The following is a 24,910-nucleotide window of genomic DNA, read 5'->3' as shown; positions in this document are numbered from 1 at the left end:
TCATGACAACAAACACAACACTGAAGCACACGACAAAAGCACGTGACCACAATGTAAACATCGAGCCACGTGCTTTGACAAGAGACGCAAGACACGAGCACACGATGAATGAAAACTCACCATGCGCTCACATATGCAGCATGCATGCTTCATCCCAGCGCCGACCAAAACCGAAACCAACAAGGCTGAGACGCTGGGAATGAAACACCATGCTGCTGACAGACGAAAACACAAACACGAGTACAAGAGCCCACGCGTCTGAGGGACGCAGAGCGCGCACGCGGCCACGTCAAGCAGGAGCGCGCACACTCTGCGTACACCCACGACGGCGCGCGCACACAGAGACAGAAACAGGACCAGACATGAGTAGCGTCAAAGATCTGCCACCAAAACAAGAATTTACAAGATCAGAGTGGCAGAACCCTGACACCCATTTTCTGATGCTGTTTTAAATTAATATATTGCTTCTTAATTGAGAGGTAATATATTATATTTATGGTATAAGTTATGATCAGTAAAAGAAAATATTGTTATTGTAAGATCATGCATAAAACATTAAAAATAAGTAAGCCTTAATTACTTATCCACATTAACTTCCATAGTAGATAGAATTTCAATGAAAGGCATTAAGGGCAAGAAACTTTTTGGTAAGCCCACATTCTTTAAAACATCTTTAAAGCAAGAAAGGCAATAAATGATACCAGAATCTTCTTTTTTTTACTTGAACTTTAATTCCTAGTGTGGGCGACATGGTGGCTCAGTGTTTAACTCCGTTACCTCACAGCAAGATCGCTGGTTTGAGTCCTAGCTGAGCCAGTTGGCATTTCTGTGTGGAGTTTGCATGTTCTCCTCGTGTTGGCGTGGATTTCCTCCGTGAGCCACAGTCCAAAGACATAAGCTATAAGTGAATTGAATTAACTAAATTGGTTATAGTGTATGAGTGTGAGTGAGTGTGTATGGGTGTTTCCCAGTACTGGGTTGAAGGTGAAAGTGTATCCGCTGTGTAAAACATATGCTGTATAAGTTGACATTTCATTCAGCTGTGGCGACCTCTGATGATTAAAGGAACTAAGCCGAAGGAAAATTAATAAGTTCTAGTTTTTAGGAATCACAAACTTGTTTTACATTAAGGATTTAACTTGTTATGCAGGCATTAAAGCTCTTTTGAGAGTAAAACGTGTCATAATTTGGTCATCTAATGCACTGCAGTGTGTTTTAAAATCTTTTTAAAAGTATTTAAAAAGTTCAGCAAATAAAGTTTACAGCATGCACTTACGCTATGCAACACGTGGGGGCAGTAGAGACATTCATGGACCATCACTATGGTAAACGCCAAAGATCTACATATTATTCAGGCTAATGAGGAATCTGTATGCTATGCAAGTACATAAGAAGACTAAGAAAAGACATTAGTGATCATCATAATGAAGCTTAAACAACATATAACAATTTATTTTCAAATTATGGCACAATAGAAAGTAACCCATTAAAAGTGTTTTGAGAATCTGGGAACGTTTGAGGTCCAAATGTACACCTAATTTTAAGGGAGGACTCTTTTTTTTCACTATTTGTTTTTGTTTAGTTACTCACCAGGTGCTTCTTCCATCTCCAGAAATGGCTCTGACACTGCAGTTTCTATTGAAAACAAAATGCAGAAAGCCTATTCAAGTCAAAGCTATTTCCATACATTTCCCCACATAACGAACCTATATGAATATATATGCGCATATATGAAACCTATATGCAGTATATATGCAGCATATATGATATTATATATGTTGCATATATGTGTATATATGCCACATATAGGCAAAATTGAGGTGCATATGTGCATTTACAGGCCATATAATAGTGCTCTTGTATTGCTTCTTTATATCCACATATAAGTCCTATATGTACATATGATATGAACATATGTCTCCTATATAGCTCATATCTAACTGCGGCACCTGTCATACATGATGTCTAGCTCACATTTTCTATTATAAAGGCAAATGTATGTATGTATGTATGTATGTATGTATGTATGTATGTATGTATGTATGTATGTATGTATGTATGTATGTATGTATGTGCGAACACTTGATATCAGCATCACATGTAATTGGCATGTTATGGAATTTAATTATGGCAAATAAGTGAGAGGAGATGGAAAGCCATGATGTCTACACAATTTCCTGAAACATTTATGTCTTTTTTCTATTCAGCTTTTTGTCTTATTTTTGTTCTTGGGCTATATTTTTTTCTTGTAGTATTTGATTGTTCTTAAAGGGGTGGTCCAGAATGTTATTTTTAAGGCTTGGTTGTGTTAATAAGATGCAAAGCAATGTGTGCTCATGTTTAACTTGAAGGAAATCGTGTTATTTTTTCATAAATCTCACTTTGATTATACACAGCTACTCAGCTAACATGAAAACGACTGTCATATTTCCTAGTTCCTCTAAAAGGCCCACCCTCAAGTGACTCTGATTGGTCATCATCATAATATGCTGTGATACGCCGATCGGCTTCACGTCACGCCCTGACAAGCACGCGCGTTTTGTGTAAACAGTCAGTCAGTCAGTCAGTCAGTCAACACGTGTCTGTAACGAGTGAAAATGGGATGCGGCTCCTTTAACTGTTTCTGTGCCTTTTAGTGTGTTTATGCGTGTATACGATGAAGTATTTGTAACACGAGAAGCGCATGTGCGCGGGAGAGATTTTTATTGTTCTTTTTCTCTCATGCTCGGATTAAGTTATTTTCTATGGTGACAGAATAAAGCACAAGATGTGAGATGAGACCTTTGTGAGCCTGGATTGATTTGTTTTTGATGTTACACTCCAGTTGGGAAATCATTGCTGTATTTTTTTTAAATCAATGCGTTACAGGACGTCTTTCATGCATATGCGGAATATGCCTGTGTAAGTAACATGAATCGTTCACATATCTTTTGCGACTTTATTGTCCGAGTTGTAAAACGCATAGCATAGCTGCCTATAGAGAGAAATTCTGCCGTCTTACACAGAGAGACGCAGGTGCTGGCCAAGAGTGCGTGTATGTGTATGTGTGTGTGTGCGTTTACAGCCGTTTGATAAATATGGATTTGTAACGTTAGCTAAGTCGTTAGCGGTTACCATAATTTCCCGTTGTTTACATCTTTGCTACAACACACCGTTAAAGTTAGACACTGTACATGTCATGATCAATTTTAACAAATAAAAACACTTACAGGTCATGACTCAGAGTTCACAGCGTCTCCTTGATCCATCTTTGAGGAGATTTTAACTGAATCCAGCACTGAACTGGGAGAGATTCTGGAAGCTGTGTTTTGTCAAATCATGCTTGCTATGTATTTTATAGTTCTCTGGAACATAATTAATATTGAACTGTAAGCACTTCTGTGTTTGGGTCGTGTCATTTGGAAGCCCAACAACAGAAACAGAACAGCTCTGTGGAAACAGCAGGATGGCATTTCTCTCTCTGCAGTAACGTTACAGCGCCTCTGGCCACGGCCTTTACCTGCGCAGTGTGGGATGCGCAATAACGAACTTTTGTGATCTCACAGGGGGCGGAAGTATTTTTTGTAGTCCCCAAAATTCGTTAATTGTAGGCGTTGCTAAGCTAACTCTGTACAAATCAAGGTCTCCCTTTGCATTAAACTTTGAATATTTTACATTCAGAGATGCTGTTTATGTTCACACAGATACATTACACATCAACTGAAGTTTAAAATATAATATCGTAGTGGACCACCCCTTTAATTAAATATAAAAATGTAAATTTCTACATTTTGGGCTTTTATTTATGTTGTCTAGCAGCGATGGATTTTAACAATTTATTAATATATAGGTAAACATATAGGTGAACATATTGATGGACATTTATAGGTACATGTATGCACGTATATATGTATACATATATGCACACATGTGCATATATGTACATATAATATATGAAAACAGCCAATTTTATATATGTAACATATATTAAAAACATATAAAAATAAAAAAATAAAAACATATAGGTTAGTTTCGTGTGGGTAAATTTTAATCACTGGGTCTCATTTTCTTGCCTGAAACTAATATCTCCACAAAAATTAGGATCCAGCTACTTTCCAATAAAAAGTAAATCTAAATTTATGAAAATCTTGAATATGAAAACACATATGCAAACATCACAGATTAATTAATCTCATAACATGCAGTAAGCATCATAAAGTATTTTTAATGAGAGATATTGTTAATATGCTACAGAGGAATGTGGATCTCATTCGTTTTCCTTAGGCTTTTTCCCCTTTTTATCAAGGGTTGCCACAGCGGAATGAACCGCCAACTATTCCAGCATGTTTTAAAAAGCAGGTGCTCTTCCAGCCGCAACCCAGTAGTGGGAAACACCCATACACTCTGGCATTCACACACACACACATTTATTCACTACAGTCAATTTAGTTTATTCAATTCACCTATAATGGCAAACTCCACACAGAAATGCCAACTGGCCCAGCTGGGACTCAAACCAGCGACCTTCTTGCTGTGAGATAACAGTGCCGCTGGAATGCAGATCTATTTATTCAAATTACTAACCTATGACATGCAGGAACTAATTTTAAATACTCAAAATTCATTAAAATGTCAACTAAGTTAGGAGCATGAGCGGACTCACATGCTATGCATTAGCCAGATATGTTTTTTTGTTCTACTCTGCATAGATATGAAATTATTCATGCAGTGATTACTGAATGAGAGCTACTGTCTTGGTTTTATTGTGTGTTTGAGATGGTAAATGTGTTTTTGTGTTTGGGTAATCTGATAGGTCACAGTCTCCTGCTGTTTGTGTGTAACCTACGGGTCGTAGCATGTAGCTATTTTGCTAAGCGTACGTAACCTGCAGGGTCGTAGTTTCACCACGTGGGTGTTTGTGTTTGTAACCTTTTGGGTCACAGTCTATGTGTGGATGTTTGTGTGTGTGAGGTTTCACTTTCCTTATGAGGACTTTAGTGTCCCACTGTGACAGTAAAACTAGAAATGAACAACATTACAGAGACCTCCCAGTATCTGTTATAAAAGCAGCTTAATAAAGAGAGTAAATAATGGCTTAATTAAAATCTAAAAATACCTTAAGGTCTCTCAAAGGAGCTGGGAGTGGAGTGTTATGGTTAAGCTAACATAATTAGCTCAATATTAAAATGATAGATGGTAATGACAGGCTATCAAATGTAAATGTATGTGCTTGAATATAACCTGTTGTGTCGTAGTCTGTCAATGCATCACTATGGCAGTTTCCATCATCATCATCGCAATTCTCTGCCGTTGTTGGAAAAGTGGTAGTTGTTGGGATGTTTCCTAGTAGCATACTAGCGCTAGTGACTGTAGCTGCTGTAGTCTCCATAGTAGTGGCAAGAGGAAGAGGTGTTGTGGGCTCTGAAACGAGACCAAGAATATATAGATATTTTAGTTATCTGATGTTTTTACAAGTAATATACCATTATACATATTTATGGTAACCCTTGTGTGCTGTTGGGGGTGTTTTTATCCACTCTGGGGTGATTTTGAGTCTTAAATTGGCCACAAATTTCCAATCTTATTTGACCAATCTTATTTTGACGCATATTTTGAGAAAACTATTTTAAACAAATTAAATAATTCAACAATACACATACAAATTAGCCCTTTCATTATGTTTGTGACAGTTTTTGCCCCATTGACTTCCATTATAATGACATTTTTTGATTACAAAGCCATGACACCGTACAAGCATGCATTCTTGATTGTTGCTGGTTTTCCCTGTTGGGAGGAGTTACAATTTTTAATTATTACTTTTCTTGATATGTCTGAGAAAATCAAAATAGGCAGCTCAGCTATCAGAACACAGTAAGTGTATTTATGCACACACACACAAACACACACTATGGGCTCTATTTTGACGATCCATACGCAAAGTCCAAAGCGTAGGAAAACGCATTAAGGGCGTGTCAGAATCCACTTTTGCTATTTTAAGGACGGAAAAATCTGCTTCGCGCCGTGGCGCATGGTCTAACAGGGTTGAGCTTATTCTCTTAATGAGTTATAGATGTGTTTTGAAGATAAACCAATCAGAGTCTCATCTCCCATTCCATTTAAGAGCCAGTTGCGTCGAGCCATAGCGCATTTGCTATTTACATGATAGACTTTGTAAGTGGAAAAACTGAGCGTTTTACTGTAAGAAAACAGTCAAACAGAGCATCTACAGCAGGGGTCTCAAACTCAATATACCTGGGGGCCAAATTCTGGGTGAGGCTGGGCCGCATAAGGGATTTCACAAAAAAAAAGTCCTCAAATGTCATTATTAACAGTTTTAATTATTTCTTCTGAACATGAAGTGTCCTGAACATTAATAGAACATTGAGTGAAGATTATGAACAGTTCTTCTGAACATGGCATCTTTTGCCTAATTCTTGCTGCCAGAGACTGGACAGCGCTTCTTCTCACAAATCTGAACCACATTTGGCTTTAGAGCGGAAGCAGTTGAGACCCTCAGTATGCCTTGAAGATGATCATCATTAAGTCTAGACCTGTCTAGACTCACTCAAAACTTCCATTCCCTCACCTAAAAAAAAAGGCGTATACATGTATAAATAAAACACCCCCACCCCACTCCAGTCACATCAGTCTGTACCAGTCTGTATCTACCTATAATATATATAAGATGCAGGCTGTAGCTGGGTAGGTGGCAGGCTGCAGATAGGTAGCTAAGTGGCAGGCAGGGGCGGGGACAGCTTACCTTGGTTCTGGCCGGCGTGAGTTCCCTCCTAACACTTCCCGCCCGTCACAGCGTCTAACAAAGGGGCGGGGTGCATGGTGACGTCACCGGCATCCCCGCCCCTTTGTTTACACGACGGGCGGGGAATGCCAGTGAACGCAGTGTACGAATAGAATCAGCAGAGCGGGGAGCGCTCTCTCTCCCTCTCAGTGTCAGCTCTCTCTTCTGTCAGTGTACAGCGGTCGGCGCGGGCCACAAAATATTGCACTGAGGGCCACAAATGGCCCGCAGGCAGCGAGTTTGAGACCCCTGATCTACAGCGTGAGAATGAGAGATGAGCCTCCTCATTCTTTACTTTCACTTTCACTCTCGTAGATAGGGAAACATGTTGTACTCACAGACATCCATTAGCCTATACATAAATAATTTTGTTTGTTAAGCACAAAGATTTGTTTCAAAACTATTTCTAAATTTAGTTCTGATTTCCAGCAAACGAATAAATGAACAACAATAACAAAGTGTGGCCAAAAAACGAAGTTATATCCAAATGCACATGCGGTGCCCCATATGATCTAAAGCCTGAAAGGTGGACAAATCTAAGCTTGTTTTTAATAAAACAAATATAAATATGCATATAATAAATAATACTGCCACTAATAATAATTTTATACAAAAGCAAATTGTCATAAATAAACTAAAAAAGCCCCCCGAGATGTACAAGCACTTTGAACATTCTATAGTAGTTGCTCAAAATAGCAACGCACCAACAATGCGCCTCAACACGTCCCCTTTTTTAGACCAGAACGCCTATGGGCGCACATATGAGTGCAAAAATGCATTTGCTATTTAAACAGCGTGCTGCAAAACGTCAAAATATTTCTTGCGCCAAGCTGAAACTAGCAAACAACAATTGCGTCGCACCTTGCGCTGCATTGCGCCGGGTGTATGATAGGGCCCTATAATCTGCTGTTTTACTCCATAGAACTCTATATAAAACCCAGAAACTTAAAATTATACAAGCCTATCTAAAGGGTTAACGCTGCCAACTGATGATCAACAGTAAAAATAACACACTCTACCTCTTCCCAACAGGGTAAACCAAACACAATCAAGAATGCATGATTATATGCTGTTATAGCTTTGCAATCAAAAATGTCATCATAATGAAAGTCCAAAATGGTCCAAAAACAGATACAAACAAAAGGATAACAAAAGGGTAGTACATTTGAACAATACACAAGGGTTAATTGAGTGTGGACGATTTGAGCTCTGTGACTGGTTGGTTTGGCAGTCACTCACCTTGCAGGTCACACCCTAAAACCTCCAGTCGTAATCCCATGCCATCGGGAGAGCCACGCTCAGGGTAGATACGCAGGAAACGCATCAGCACTGGATCAAATGTACGCACTTCTGGCGTGTCATGGTTTTGATTACCTATAAACACCTTGATGTGTGAGAAAAGTATTGTTAGATAGTTATGTATATCTGCTGAAAATAAATAAAACACAAACATACATTTCTTGTTCTTAGGGCCTGTTCACACCATGAATGCTAAAAAAAACACAATATAATTCTCATAAATCAAATCAAATGAACTGATCTAAATCTAATGATGAGTAGCTGTTTCACAGTTTTCAATTATTTTTACTTTTGACTTTAATCACAACAATCAGAAAACAACAAACTGTGCTATCTGATTGATCTCAGCATGGGAAAGTAGAGTAGGCTTGCAGAAAATACTGTTTAAAAAGATGGAATTTTAAAGGTGCCATAGAGTGTATTGATTCAATATGTTAATGGTCCCATGAAGTGCTTTGAAATGTGTATTTTTTATTTTAATGCTTGAAGTAATCTCAACTAAGAAATAATTTGAAAGCGGGACATAAAATAGCTCCTCCCCTTTACAAAAACAGCCAATTGTGTTTTGTGTTTATCACAGCTCTGCCAGTGAGAGTGGTTGAGCTCAAGTGCATCCAATGAAAAGCGAATGGACAGCGTCTTGAAGAGGGCGCGGCAAGCCAGATGCTAAAGAGCATTTGATTGATCAAGATTTATTGAGAGTGACGTGAAAAAATTGTCTACACAGTGACAAAAAAGTGACAAACTGCAAGCTTTGGATGTTTATATCGGTTTTATATTTTCTAAATGCAAATTTTGTCACTGTCTCGCAGCACACTAGCAAAGTGATATCCTTAAAACTAACAGACTTAAACTCTCATCTAAAAAACGTAATTTTAAAATTTAACATTAATTCAACTGTAAAACTTTTTAATAATTTTTTTTTATAATTTCACAAGACCTTTAAATGTTTCTTTGAAATCAATATTGTAGGTAAGTGGCTTAGGTAGGAGCAAAAATTCTCCAGAAACAGTGTTATACGCCAACTTATAACCACAGCCTACAACAAAAAAGCTCAGTATTGACCATATTTGGCATGGTCATGAATATTAATGAGCTCTGCTCTGGGCATTTTTGTTCGATCCAAATATTGTTATCATCAGCTGCGCTTCCATTTACCTATTTTTTTTTAAGGTTTAATGACAGGAGAGCAAGCTGACAAAAAGTGAAGTGGGAGAGAGGGGGGGGGTAGGATCAGGAAAGGTCCTATTTTTATGTACATTTTGGAACGTCGCATGAAAGATGCGCATATATTCTGAAAATGCCCATTAAAAATTATGCGCACAACTGAGTAGGATAAACTTTTTATCCGATAAGAAAAAATGGGCATAAACTACGATGTAAACACATTTACCGTGGTGCAGGGAAAGGCGAAAGGGTGTCGTAGATGATAGTAAGCGGGTGGGGGTGTCGCGGACGAAAGTGAAGAGTTGGGGAGTCGCAGAAGAAAGTTAAAGTGAACAGCAGACGGGGCGGAGGGCGGTTAAGGAGGGGGATCAGTAAAATGAGGATACGGATCCGGCGTGTTCAGACACAAATTAAGCCCTCTCTAAGACACAAGTAAGTTATTAGACATGTAAAAAGGCCTTCTAACGCAGCAACATCTATTTTTCTTTTGATATTTGCTGCCTGTTTATTAAGATTTTGTTCTCTTGGACTCGCTGAATGGAAACAGTGCTTTCCCCTTCGGGTGGGGAACTCCAATGCTTTTAGTGGATTTGAATTTAGAAATCCACGAATGGGAGACAAGCTGCTTCTGAACCGAATCCTCCCATTCGTGGATTTCTAAATTCAAATCCACTAATAGCATTGGAGTTCCCCTCCTCGGGGAACGAGGGTTACTTCCGTAATCAGAGCGTTCCCCTTCGGGTGGGGAACGGAAATGCTATTGGTTGATTTGAATTTAGAAATCCACGAATGGGAGGATTCGGTTCAGAAGCCAATTGTCTCCCATTCGTAGATTTTTAAATTCAAATCCACTAATAGCATTTCCACTTCCGTAACCAAAGCGTTATTTGCAAATGTTTTATGCAATATTCCAGTTTTGCAGTTTTTGGATGGGAACATGGCTATTGATGTGAATGGAGCACATGCAAAATACCTTCACTTTGTTGCTGTTCTCCTCCAGTATGTGGTTCCAGTCTGTTCCATTGACGCTGTAAGTGACTCTGAAGCGTTTGATGAAAATGTTCAGATCTCTGTACTTCCCTCCCTGCAGGACGAGGCCCGTCACCATCCGCTGGGCCCCCAGATCCAGCTCCAGCGACTGGTTCTTCACTAGGCCCTGCGGGTGAGCCACCACCCAGCCCGTCCGGCCGGTCAGCAGCCGGGCCTGTTCAGGGAGCCAGCCTCTCTCTGCTGATGGCCACACCGAGATTTGAGAGTCGGAAATCTGACCCGAAACCATCCCTAACATATTGGAGCATGGAGCATCTGAGAGAAGAATAACAGAGAACATGATCAATCAGAATGAATGAAGGAGTATCAATATTATTATCCACAGGAACTGTACAACTTGGCTTATTCTACCCGTTAGAAATGGTGAGGTTTGGTTAAAATAAACACACACACATACACTTATTGGGTATCAGTGGATAAAGAGACCCAGCCAGGACTCAAACCAGCAACCTTCTTGCTGTGAGGCGACAGTGCTAACCCCTCAGCCGTCCTACAACTAGTTTATAAAATAAAAAATACAAATCATGTTGACATTTCAAGAACGTCACGGTGGCGCAGTGGGGAGCACAACTGCCTCACATTAAGAAGGTTGCTGGTTCGAGCCTCAGTTTTGTCAGTTGGCTTTTCTGTGCGGAGTTTGGATCTTCTCCCTGTGTTGGTGTGGGTTTCCTCTGGGGGCTCCGCTTTCCACCACAGTCCAAAGACATGCGGTACAGGTGAATTGAGTAGGCTAAATTGTCCGTAGTGTATGAGTGTGTGTGTGAATGTTTCCCAGGGATGGGTTGCGGCTGGAAGGGCATCCACTGCGTAAAAACGTGCTGGATAAATTGGCGGTTTTAAGGTGACACGTTGGCTCAGTGGTTAGTACTGTCGCCTCACAGCAAGAAGGTCATTAGTTCGAGTCACCAATGGGCCAGTTGGCATTTCTGTGTGGAGTTTGCATGTTCTAACATTTAATGGCAAATCCAGAGAACTGAGCACAGCAGGCTCTTAATGTTTTCCAGAGCTGTAGTTGGAATAATTTTTCCATTTTTTTTCAAAAGGCTGACACCCATGCAGATATTGAGTGTCGGTGAATAAAGAGAGGAGTCATTCTGTAAAGATCGCACACAGAGTGAGGAATTACGAGTGACTCAGTTTTGTAAACCACAACAAAAACTGCTGGGATTTTATAGTGACGTCATGGATTAAACTCACCCAAGAGAAACTATGACTGTGTGTGTGTCTGACGTGTACCTGGTATTTTACAGCCATACACCTCGAAGCGCATGCAGATGCCTTGTTCCCAGAGCAGAGGTCGTATGCGTATGTATCGGGTGAGGGTGGGTTTGGGCAGCAAGGCGCGCACCTCATCTGTGGGATTGTCATTTCCCTGGAAAACCTAAAAAAAAAAAAAAAAAAAAAGAGAAAATACATGTGTCCCTTTGATCCAGTCTTTCCTCTGCTTTTCTTTAACAATCTTCAATTTCAGAATGTTTTACTGTCATAGCAAAAAAGTAAATACATATATAAAACAATACAACTAAACTTACCAATTAAATAAAGCAAGTCTAATAAAATTCAGCAAAACAACTAAATAAAATATAATAACTACACGTAACAATAATTAATTTCATATGCTTACCAAAGCTGCATTCATTTTCTGTGTTTTATATATATTATAACTTTATTTAAATGCATTGATTTGCTGTGATATATTGTTTACATTTTATTTTTTATTATATAACTATAATATAACTTTATATATTAATATATTATAATGTGTTTTATTCTGTTGAAAATCATCCCAAATTTTAAATAAAAAATATGCCATTTTGCATAAAATAACAAAACATCAAAAAAGATCCCATGGTTTCAGACATATTTTTAAACATTTTATACAACATAACTAATGTTATAACTTTATAAGAAAATAGTAAGCATAGATAACAGATATTTGGGGGAAAATATTTTCATCACAACATACGATTACATATAACTAATACAATAACAAACATTTGCTAGACTGATCAATTTTGCAAACATTTGCATTGTATATATATAAAAATCTTACCATCTGTTTGGTTTTGTCTTTCAGGGTAATCCAGTCCTCTCCGTTTGAGCTCACACTGATCCTGTATGTTCTGACAAAGTACGCTTTTTTGGTTTCTTTTGAAATGGCACCTTGTGTTCCTATAGCCGTCACATACCGCAGAAAACCCAAGTCCACCTGCAGGTGACAAACAGATCATAAGAAAAAAACATTTCTCTCCGGTCAGAAAAAGTCTCTCTGTGTGTGTGTGTGGAAATGTATTGTGTTTGGGGGCAGATGTCAAGTTACTCCTAGTTGATCACAGTCAGAGATTTGCATGATCTATGATGTGTTTCTGTTCCCAGCAGTAGTACACAGAAAAGTTAAAGATTAAAAAGACTGTTAATTTAATATAATTTATTAATATAAAAACTGAAAATTTATTCATCCTTTACTTCATCATTTACTCATTATTTACACACATACACCCTCCAGTGGTTCTAGCGTTTTTTTTATAGGGGTCATTTTCTGAACTTTGTCAGTGGGTGTGGGTCTGTAGAACCTACAGGCCTGCATCCATAGTACACTGTAAAAATGTATCGCTACCTTTAAGTTTAGTTTAGTTGAATCAAATGAACTTTTCTAGTCATCTCAACTTCAACATCCGTCAAACCGACCAAAAATGTTAGGTTAAACACTGTATAAATAAAATCTAGTGGAAATCTGATTCACTTATTTAAAAAAAAGTAATATAAAAACATTTGTTGTCATGACTATTTGTCATATTATTTACAGTGTAGCAAGTCAGTGTTCTGTCTTTTTATCTTAGCAGCAATAACTACGACTGGAAACTTTGATTAAAACAAATATTTTCACTATTTTTATTGTTTTTTTTACAGAAGATAATATACAAACATATATGTACATGAAAAAATAGAAGTCCTACAAGCAAAAAAGAGATGACATCAAATATATGATAGTGCTGAAACTGCAGAACTCCCAAAAAATCAAACCTAAACTCTTCTACCAACTTCTAAGCAACATCCGTCCCATCTCCCAACCCTTCTTGTTTCCTGAGGCTTTCAATAATATGCAAAGATGAATCAAGACAGAGATAAATTAATAGTTAAGCAATTAAATAAACAAATAAGTAAATAAATATGTAAAACATATAAAAAGGAGGCAATTATCTAAAAACAATGGTATTGTAGATGAAGTTGTTTGTTGAATACTGAAAACAGGCGCGAACTCTAAACACACATTTAGTCAGTTATCAATAGTTACAGACACGCTCTCAGTAGCGCTAAGCATCACAGAAATCCTGTTCTTAAAGCATAACAGCCTAAATAAACGTCAAAGTAATTATTTCACATGATGACTATAAAACAATGAATGAAACAATAATCAATCATTCTTATTGTCATGCATCATTTTTTGTCACAACAGTCAGTGGCCTACTGTTTTCCAACATCTGCTTGTGAGTTCATCAAAAAAAAAAAAAAAAAAAAAAAAAAAACAGGTTTGAAACACATGGAGGCAGAATAGATGATAGATATTTTGAGTTTTAGATGAACTGTCCCTTTAAAATGTTTTTATCCCCAAAATAGGCCATGTTCCTGAATCAACATCCTCGCTGCTCACAGAACAACATTTCTAAAATCCCAGCAACAAGATTTAGTATTCGGGAATCTCTCTGCTGTTCAGGGATAAATCTATGAAGATCTACGAGTGATAGGAATGTTGTTCTAGTACCAACAAATGACTTTTGATCCAGAAACATGTGCTATTTGGGAACGCTATGTTGAGGAGATTTCAAGAAAAGCACATCGCAATAAATGTGAATTTGGTTTCATTCCTGCCAACAAACTGCTGGAAGAAAAATGAGGTTCCCACTATAAATGAATGACTTCAAGTCAGACACAAATATCACATTTATAGTTTGACTAGGCTTGGCGGCCACTTGATCATGTTTACCAGTTTAACACTCAATTTAGTTTTATTGTATTAATTCAGGTTATTTTAGCTGTAATCCTATTTTTGAATTTATTGTTTTTACTTTATATGTATGTAAAAGTATATATATAAAATAAATATATACAAAATATTAATAGACTATTTAAGGATCAAAGTGCAACCCCGAAATACAAATTAAATTGAATTATTTAACCAAGGCTCATTATAAAAATGTACCCCTACATAAATTGCTGGAGAGCGCCTTTTTTTTTGCAATTTTTGTTTTGGCAAATCCACCAGAGACCGCTTTTTATGCTTTTTGAGCTCTTAAATTGCGTTCGGGAGTGTCATTCAGACCTGCTGTTCTTGAGTAAATCCACAAGAGGTCGCTGTCGACTGACTGACTGATTAAATGACCCACCCTCCTTCCATAAACCCAACCAATAGTGTTTTCAAAAAAAGCACCTATTGACCCAATCAACCACTTCCCTAAACCCAACCGTCAGTGTTTAAAAAAAAAAAAAAGCCAGAAAAAGAAAAGCCGTCCCCTAATTTTTACCATGTTTTCAGATTTTACCACATTCCCACCCTGTTATTTACTTGTGTGTGTATGTATGTATATATATTTTTTTACTTCTGTCTTACTCCCTTTCTGGAACCGTTCTATGCCGGAATCGAAGCCCGTTGTAGTGGTCAACTCCTCTCTGTGTCTCAAGTCCGGTGACGTACATGCGAGCTACTGGACAATTGGGTAACCGCAAAATGCAGCCATATGTACTTCTGGTTACAAAATTCGCAATCTCCAGAAATATATATATAGGGGGACGTTGGTGTTTGTCACGATTACCAGCGATCGTCTTTCATAAGATCGCTGGATTTCATTCTCAATAACCATGGACTACAAATCAGCCATTCCTGGACTACATTTTCATACATGCACTCCGGTCACAAACACATATGCTTCCTCATCTAAACTGATTACATTCACACCACCTGAGGATTGTCAGAGACTGATTGCACACACTATTTAAGCCACACACTCACCCATTCAGTTTGCCGAGTCTTGTTAACTGTAAGTAGCACTACAACGCATTTCCTAGTCTTGTTATCCTGTTTACCGACCTTAGCCTTGTTAGCTTTCCTGTCTTAGTCTGCCGCCTGCCGTACAACCTATTGCATATTACATCGACTACGATTCTGGATTGTCCTCACAAACCTGTTTGCACCCGTATTGACCATAGCTTGCCTGACTACGAATAAACCTGCATTTTGGATCCTACCTCAGTTGTATGTGTCACTCCCCGTGGTTACAGTATTATTGTACTGTAATGTTATTATAAACATAAATAATATATTTATATATCATATACAAGGTAATTCACTCTATAATTAAACATAGTGTACATTTTCGGAAATGTTTAATAAATATATCAACTTTATATATTACTACATTATTAATTTTGACTTTAGTACAAATACAATTAACTTGACAGGAAAATCATAAAACGAATAACCCAGCATCCACGATCCACCAAATGACCAAAGTGATCTTTTTTAAACCAATTTTCTAGAGTATTAAAGACAATACTTAAATCTGTACTGGCACTGAAACACTGTCTCAAATACAAAGTATATCCAGAAACATCTATCACAGTCTCAGTATTGTGCTCTTCAGTTTCCGAGAATCTACTATCTATCCACTTCCATCCTCAACAATTACAAGAAGCCTGTTCTCAGGATCTAGTGACCTACAAAACCCTTACAGTAATAATGAGCACAAAAAAACCCACGGTCACCCATCCAGAGATTTCGACACACTCCGGGGTCAGGATGACAAATCATGCTGCTGTGGAGCAATTCCTGCATTAAATCTAACATGTCAGTGATTGTCTCTGTCTCTCTCTCTTACTGTCGAGTGCTTGCGTGACTCTTGAGATAAATTAAACTCAACTGACGCAACAGACATGTGCATAAATAGCCTATTGAGAGCGCGATTGGCTCAATACAAGCGTTCCTGGCACAAAAGTTCACATCTCTCTCCCACTGGTTTCCACCCAAGTCTGAGTGAGCAGATGCACCAAAAGCTCATTGCTGCTGCCATCCTTTCTTTTTTCTCCCTCCGCACAGGAAGGTATTATGAGGCTAATTGCTTTTCAATATTATGCCGTATCAGAAAGCAGTTGGGGTGCCAGCCATCGCTAACAAGCTCAACAAGTGTTGAGACCTTTAACAAGGGAACAATGGCAGGACAGAAGCAGACCCCCTCAAATGCCAAAATATGCAGACAAACACGGACACTTTCTGTTGAAAACAGGATATCGGTGGGTGTTTGTATATGTGTGTGTGTGTGTGAAAGAGATGAAAAAATGAAGAATTTGAGCAGGAAAGGGAAGAGGAATAAGGAAAGAGGAAGACGCTACTCTACTGACCCTCATGCCGTTTTGCTTTCTTGGGATGGTTTCCAGGCTGAGGCCAAAAAGACAAGACACGGTTTGATTCAAAAGTGCCCCGGGACAAGGATCACTTGTTCAAAGGCAGGAATATGAAGGGTTTTGGACAGGCAAGACAGATGGTTTGAGAGTTGAAAGAAAGAGGCCATCTAAGAGAGAAAATGGAGCAGCCGTCGTTGTGAAAAAAAGAAAAGAAAGAAGCTTTGACGTTGCTTGCAGAGACCCTTGGCATGGCAGTCTTGCTTCATTTCACACATCCGCTGCGCTTGTCACCAACACGGTGATGATTTCTACAGAAATTCAGTATTCGTTTGACACGCGGCCTTGTGCTGAGGTTAAAAGTATAGTTTACGGCGACATATTAATCCTGCCATGGTCTGCTCACCCTCATGTGATTCCAAAATGACAGATGAATATAATGCCCAGGTTAGATTTATTTCTTTTTAAATAAAACGTATGCATGTATTATGGGGACCAGTGGCTTTAAAGGGACAGTTCACCCATAAATAAAAATGATCTCACTCTCAATTGGTTCCAAACCTTTGTGAGTTTCTTTCTTTTGTTAAACAATGCTGGAAGCCCATAATCACTGACTTTCCAGTGTAGGGTAAATTACTATGGAAGCTACAGGTTTTCAGCATTTTCCAAAATATCTTCTTTTGTGTTTTAACAGAAAAAATTAGGTCAAAAAAGTTTGAAAGAAGTAAAGGGAAAGTTAATTATCATTTTTTGTGTGAACTATCTATTTAAGCTTAGAAAAGAACATAAATGTATTAGAAATGAATTATATGTGCTATATTTATGTATGCAGTATTGAATCAGTGCTTAATTTGAGCCGGATCCAGATCCTGTTGCGGGAATCATGTTTTACGTTCTGGCATTTATTTGAATTGATCCGGCATTAACTTTTGTGTGGTGAATACCTGCATGTGCGTGTTTTAGGGAGAGAGAGAGAGAGAGAGAGAGAGAGAGAGAGACAGAGAGAGAGAGAAAGAGAGAGAGAGAGAGAGAGAGAGAGAGAGAGACTGAAAAAGAGCAAACAAAGCTGTGTGGATTGTGTGCACTCACACAAAAAAAGGTAGTCCCTTGCAAGCAATCAGCTTTTATACGTTTACAATCACTCCTATTGATTGGTGATTATTGTTTCACGTGCAATAAGCAGCAGGAAAACAAATAATGACATAGTGGCATATCTAAATAATATTTGCATTTTCAAAATGCCAAGAGGCAGTCAAACATATACAGTTGAAGTCAGAATCATTAGCCCCTCCTTTAAATCTTTTTTATTTTTTATATTTCCCAAATGACAGAACAGAACAAGGACATTTTCACAGTATGTCTGATAATATTTTTGTTTCTGGAGAAAGTCTTGTTTGTTTATTTCTGCTAGAATAAAAACAGTTTTTAATTTTCTAAATGCCATTTTAAGGTCAAAATGATTAGCCCCTTTAAGCTATATATTTTTTTCGTATAGTCCACAGAACAAACCATCATTATACTATAACTTGCCTAATAACCCTAACCTAGTTAACCTAATTAAGCCTTTAAATGTCACTTTAAGCTGTATAGAAGTGTCTTGAAAAATATCTAGTCAAATATTATTTACTGTCATCATGAAAAAGATCAAATAAATCAGTTATTAGAAATGAGTTGTTAAAACTGTTATGTTTAGAAATATGTTGAAAAAAATCTGCTCTCTGTTAAACAAAAATTAGGGAAAAAATAAACAGGGGGGCTAATAATTCTGACTTCAACTGTATATATATTTTAAAACCACGAGTAAATCTGATAATGAGCCTGATCAAAGGAAATCTTGAGCAGATTAAACTGCGCCCCAAGACACGAGAGCGGAAGACAGAAGCAAAGTGATCTCACTGTCGAGAGGGGTCTGGATGCAGACCTGGTGCAGATCTGAGCTGCATCAATGCTTTTTAATGCGCTTACCTAACCTCACCCCCAACCCTACCTGTCACAGTGACGTCACTCACTCCATTGCTGCATCCAGATATTATTGTCACTGTCAGTTGGAAAACAGACAGTGAGGTAACTGTGGACTCTTCTTAAAGACAGACTGAGTCATTTTCGCTTGGCACATAATAGTGAAGTGAACTGAATGTCAGTGGAGTTAGTCAACTGAATAGTGATGCTTCATACGCTTTATGTTTGTAGCTACATGTTTGTGTGTTTTTTGTTATCCATGGTTGCCCCATAACGTAATATTGCACAAAAACATTTAGAAATGTGTGGCATACATCAGTTACAGTAACTTTTATTTCCTGGTTTTGTTCCGGAAATTATTCATTTACAAATTAAGCACGGTAACTTGGGGTCTGTGCAATTTCAAAAATTCAATAAAATGAATACTTGCAATTACAGTTACTATATTTTAATAGTGTACTGTGCTGTAATTTACATATCCAAGACAGATCTATCTATCTATCTACCTACCTACCTACCTACCTACCTACCTACCTACCTACCTACATACATACATACATACATACATACATATATATATATATATATATATATATATATATATATATATATATATATATATATATATATAAGTACAGTATATATTCACAGTAAATAAATGAGAAAACACCCACGATCCAGGAACAACATTCCAATCAGCCAGTCAGATTTTAGGGACAAGTTTACTATGTTATGTTAAGTTTAGGCTTACAGTTAAGGTTATGAGCTACTACATGTTGTTATCCAACTATTAGACCACTTGCATTTTGGGAATAATTTCCCATTAGGGTTAGATTTAGGGGTAGGGATTAGGTTTGGATTACATTCATAAGCAGGAATGATGTTCAAGGATCAACATAGATGTTAATCCAGGATCACATCCTACTTGACAAAATCACAAGCGTATGTCTTTCTATGAAAGTGAGGACAATTATCATTTTTGGGTGAAATTTCTAGCATTACTGATGAAACCGCATGGATTTGCTTCAATAGATGGAAAACACAATCAGACTAAATTCTGCATAACTGTATATACGCCAAATCTTTCTGTCAATTTATTTACAATCTTAAACATGGCACAAATACCTCCATCCATAAATTACTACACTCAAACTAAAAGCAAAGCAGTGACCTTTTAATACTAGTTCAGTTCTCACGAACTCGCTCCTGCTTCTAAAAATGAAATCTGTGCTTGATCGTCTTGTTCAGAAGCGGAGGACTGACCCCTTTCTCTCCGCGTCTGTCTGTGTCAGAATGAAATGTGTTGTCCAGATGTGTGTCTGTTTTTCTGGCAGAGTCCGAAACGCTGGCCTACTGTCAGAGCAAGCGCCGTCTACTGTTGCTCCATAAATGTCCTCATTCAGAGAGGAAACCCTTCCTGCGTTTACTGCTGTGAGAATGACAACATGTCAATCACATTCACTGTAGAAACAAAGAGGCAGGAAAACCCCTTCCCTTTGTGCGTGTCAGAGCGCGTCCAGCTAAAGCTCTAAAGCAGATCTATCACATAAATGTCCGCAGGCTGGATGTTACATCAAAACATGTAAAAGGATGTAAAAGCAAAGGTTTTTGAGTACACATTTTCCTTCGGCTCAGTCCCTTATTTATCAGGGGTTGCCACAGCGGAATGAACTGCCAACTATTCTGGCATATGTTTTACACAACGGATGCCCTTCAAGCAACTTCCCAGTACTGGGAAACACCATACACTGTCACATTCACACACGTACACTCATACACTATAAGGCCAATTTAGTTAATCCAATTCACCTACAGCGCGTGACTGGGAGAAACCGGAGCACCTGGAAGAAACCCACACGAACACAGGTAGAACATATAAACTCCACACAGAAATGCCAACTGACCCAGTTGGGACTCAAATCAGTGACATTCTTGCTGTGAGGCGACTTTGCTAACCACTGAGCTACCGTGCCGCTCTACACAGTAGACAATACTGTGCAAACAGTAGCCAGTCGAATCATGATATATTTTGAAGAAGCTAATTGTAATATAATAGTAGTTGCAATAATAAAGATGGGACCTCCGCCATCTAGCATCAGGCTGCTTCTAGGGTCAGTGAAAGAGAGCATGAAGGAGATTGTTAGATAGTTACCAGTGATCTAACTACTGCGGATTTCTGGAGAACTACAAATCTGCCACCAAATGGACTACAAATCCTGTCATGTACCTCACACACACCTGTTCCGGTTTTCTCTGATGACATTCACACACATAGACACACAGCTAAAGCTCATCATTGACTCATCACCTGAATTATAAAGACACCTCTCATTTCCACACACAGGACTGAGTCTTGTTTCTGTTGGAGGTCATCACATAAGTGTTTTCCTTGCCTTGTCTTGCTGTGTTTTGACCTTTGCCTTGTTTTACTGTTTGTATTGATTGTTTGCTGCCTTTACTGACCTTTTGCCTGTTTTTGACAATAATCTTGGATGACCTTTATGTTCTTGTTTGCTACCTGTTTGACCATTGCCTGCCTGACTACTGTTCTTAATAACTCCAAGCGGATCCTCACTTCTGTTGTCCCAGACCCTTAGATGACAGAGATTAAGTCAAATGCTTTCAAGCTGTCAAAATTCAAAACAAAAGACTTTAGAAGAGGTGTGTAAGAAAACAGTATTGCACACGGTTTCTGTTTGAGGACAAAAACCTGACAAACGTATTAAAATACAACATCTGAAAAGAGCCTTTACGTGTGGTAACTATAGTATAATTAGAATAACTGACTTTGTTTGATTAAATTATTGGAAAATAAGGCACACTCAAGGTCTGTCATCAGTTATTCCTCACATATTTAGTTGTTTAAAAACTTAAAGTCTTTGCAAATCCCATTAACATTGCTAAGTGAATGTTCGCACATGTACAGTTGAAGTCAAAATTATTCGCCCTCATGTGATTTTTCTTTTTCAAATATTTTTCCAAATGATGTTCAACAGAGCAAGATTTTTTTCATAGTATTTCCTATATTATTTTTGAAGAAATATCTTCTGGAGAAAGTCTTGTTTTATTTCAGCTAGAATAAAATCCGAAAAATAGAGCAAAAAAGTCAGAAAAAGCAGAGAATAGTGTCAAACAGCTGTGAGTATAAGGCTTACCGTGCATTCACACGGGCTTGAGTGTGTCTGAAGTTGGGGCTGACGTGATTGTCATAGCAGCGTCAGCCAATGAAATAAGTCCGTAATCGGCTACTGTCTGAGCTAGGGTATTTGCATGAAGTGATCTGATTGGCTGACACTTGAAAAGTTGCAAATTTCTGCAGCGAGCAACGACACTGAAGTGGTGCTGACGGTTCCACAATGCAGTTTGGCAATGCCTGACGCCACCCATTCAAAGTAAATGGAAAGTGTTGACGCTGATTCCCTGTGTGAATGGGGTGTTATCCTGTCGTAAAATGGTAATGTTTGATTACGGTCTTTACATGTCTGTACTGCATAATAATGCAACTTAAATAGGAATATGCCACATGTCTTATTCCATCTTTTATTACTTTGAGCATATCTGAAGAGCTATTCTATCATTATGAACCATAACGTGTGTGGCTGCAGTTGTAGCCTTTGTAGGACGCGGCAGATGTGTGCAAAGCACTTGATTTGCAGTTCAAATGTAATCATGCCTCCAAGCTTCAAGGTTAATTTCCATGTCATGCAATAGTTTTAGTTTTTATTTCATTATGACTTTTGATTTTCAAATTCAGTTAGTATTAATATGTTTTTATCGGTAGATTTACTAGTTTTTATTAGTTTCTATATTTGGAAATTGCTTAGTTTTAGTTTAGTTCTTATTAGTTTCAGTTTTAGTTTTATTTATAATTTTTTTGTAAACAAGGATATTAGTTAGGTGCAAGATTCGAAATCATCAGAATAAATATTGTATAATAAAAACTCAACCAAAGATAGACTACATTTTTTTTTTTACACAAGTACACATCTACCACTACCATCTACCCATCCTCAAACTCAAATACAACAGCCCACAAGACAGCAGCCTTAAGTAAAATATGTGTGCAAGGCTGCTTCTGAGGTTAGATACACAGTAGTGATGGGAAGTTCAGTTCTTGAACACGAACCAGATCTTTTGTGACAATCCTCCCATGTTTGGACTCAACATTTTAAATATTTGTAGTTAGCAATCATAATTTCAGTCACTTAAATCATCACGATCTGAAAAGTTTCTTACAGTTAAGTTTTACAACCCAACTGAAGCATGATTCATTCATTTAAATTCCATTACGACTTTCTGTTGTGTAATAAACTTACATTTCGCCAGATCCTCTCATTTAAGCCCTCAAGTTCAAGTTTAGTTCAATCACAGCAGGCTGCCATGTACTGTACTGTTTGTGTGCGGTTCACTGAATCTGCATTATCGGTTCAGCCCTTGTCAAATCTGTTATCTGTGTTTACTGTTCTAATAACTGAATAACTAAATATATAAAATAATATATATTGGTTTATTTCGAGTCAGAGGGCGTTATGAGGCATGTTAATAAGCAAGAAGTTTTTGGATAAGGGCTTAATGTTACTGGAGACATGAATCATTTCAAGTGATTCAGTTCGTTTTGGTGAATTAGTTCAATCGGTTCACTTAGAAAGTCTGGTTAAAAAGACAATTCATTCGCGAAATATACAAATACAGAAATAAAACCTATTATTTGGCTCAAATGTGTTGAATGAATACTTTTAAGTGTCTGCTCAGGTTGTATTTAATGTTGTCAACATGCTGGTGTCATCCAGCCATTGTTTTTGTCGCGGGAGCAACAGCGAGGATGACTGGACCGGCTTGATCTGGCGAATGGCAGCGGGATAACAGACCCTGAGGTGCCGTATGGGTCAAACACCGGCAGCGTGAAGTACTGTAAATAGATGTACTTACAGTATAATAAATACATTTACAAAGACGAAAACCAAGGACATTTTTGCTGTAATGTTAGTTAGTTTCAATTGGTTTTGTATGTACACAATTCAGTTTCAGTTAGTTCTAGTTTAAAAAAAAACTTCTCGCTTTTAATTTTATTTTAGTTAACGAAAATCTTTTTGCAATTCTAGTTTTCGTTAACTATAATAACCTTGATCCCAACTCATGAGACAAATTTTCACCCGACAAGAAATCTCGTCGCGATTTAATCTCGTGAGATCTCGTCATACGCTAATAAATCAGGAGGGCTAATAGTTCTGACTTCAACTGTATGTGTGTGTGTTTGTTTGTACCTGTATCCACTCCCGAGAAGAATCCTCTGACGGCGTCCAGCCATTTTCAAGGTAATTCAGTCTGGAGCGCAGTCGAGACCAGCTGGGATTATACTGCGACGATGCAGCTATCCTGTCTTCTGTGATCTCACCACTTTCCATTCCTAAAGGATACATACACTCATCTACACACACAAACACACACGCACACACACACACACATTATTGCTGCTGTCATGTTTTAGAAGTGATAAACAGCACGAATGGCACTATCATAAAACCTGAAGTCACTTTTAAAGCCAATCGAAACATTCCTCACTATCTGACATGGCCATAAATCAAGCGTTGTTTTATATCTGATACTGTCGGAAGGTCTAGGTTGAGTAAATATCATTTTGTTAGCATGTTTTTTTGAGTTTGAAAGCGAAAGAGAGTCGGATACGCTCTCTCCTCACCATAGGAAGTTAATATTAGTCTTTCATGTTTGGCCACAGATGTGGTGACCCGTGTGACCCCGTGTGGCCCCGTGCGGGAGCCGGGATGAAGATGAATTATAAACGGACAGCCTCACTGCACTTTATTACTCCGAACTGAAAGCACACACATGCACAGTTTTCTGAAGTGAATCTGAGCCGGGATCAGGTCTCAGAGGAGCATGGGTGTTACTTCAGTGCCATCAAGCGCATTATTGCCACATTATTGCTAACAGTCTCGGTTAGTGTGTGACTCTCGGAAAACTTGATAGATGGCTTTAATAAAAGCCCCAGACTGAGCCAGCTGAAAGTGAGAGAAATATCAGCAGCTCTCTTGTCATTCCCATCATTGCATTCACCAAAGACAAGCATAAAAACAACGTCAAATAAATAAATACGATCGTTGCATGTTGCTTGATCTTGAAAATGAATGCTATTTAATATATTTTTATCATACACTAAAAATTTTAATGCTAAAAAATGCCATGCAAATATTACAATTGAACTGTACCTAAACAAATAATTGCAACTACATTTCCCACAGATAT

General features: G+C 38.0%; 2 protein-coding genes across 4 annotated transcripts in view; both read right to left on the bottom strand.

The window, feature by feature from the left end:
* Window positions 1-24,910, bottom strand: part of LOC147846472 (uncharacterized) — a 563,173-nt gene that overhangs the window by 483,827 nt on the left and 54,436 nt on the right. The window lies entirely within an intron of this gene.
* The window catches only part of nrp1b (neuropilin 1b), a 63,635-nt gene that overhangs the window by 15,369 nt on the left and 23,356 nt on the right, over window positions 1-24,910 (bottom strand). Inside the window, 7 exon segments of one of the 3 annotated variants that reach the window (NM_205674.1) lie at window positions 1,591-1,635; window positions 5,221-5,400; window positions 8,018-8,162; window positions 10,218-10,549; window positions 11,531-11,675; window positions 12,348-12,503; window positions 23,911-24,074. In NM_205674.1, coding sequence (NP_991237.1) covers window positions 1,591-1,635; window positions 5,221-5,400; window positions 8,018-8,162; window positions 10,218-10,549; window positions 11,531-11,675; window positions 12,348-12,503; window positions 23,911-24,074 — 1,167 coding nt within the window. 3 annotated transcript variants of the gene reach the window in all.

The sequence above is a fragment of the Danio rerio genome, chromosome 2 (genome assembly GCF_052040795.2).
Source record: "Danio rerio strain M-AB ecotype USA chromosome 2, GRCz13ab, whole genome shotgun sequence".
Taxonomy (NCBI): domain Eukaryota; kingdom Metazoa; phylum Chordata; class Actinopteri; order Cypriniformes; family Danionidae; genus Danio; species Danio rerio.
The sequence above is the reverse complement of the archived record's forward strand: the minus strand, read 5'-3'. Positions and strand labels throughout refer to the sequence as shown.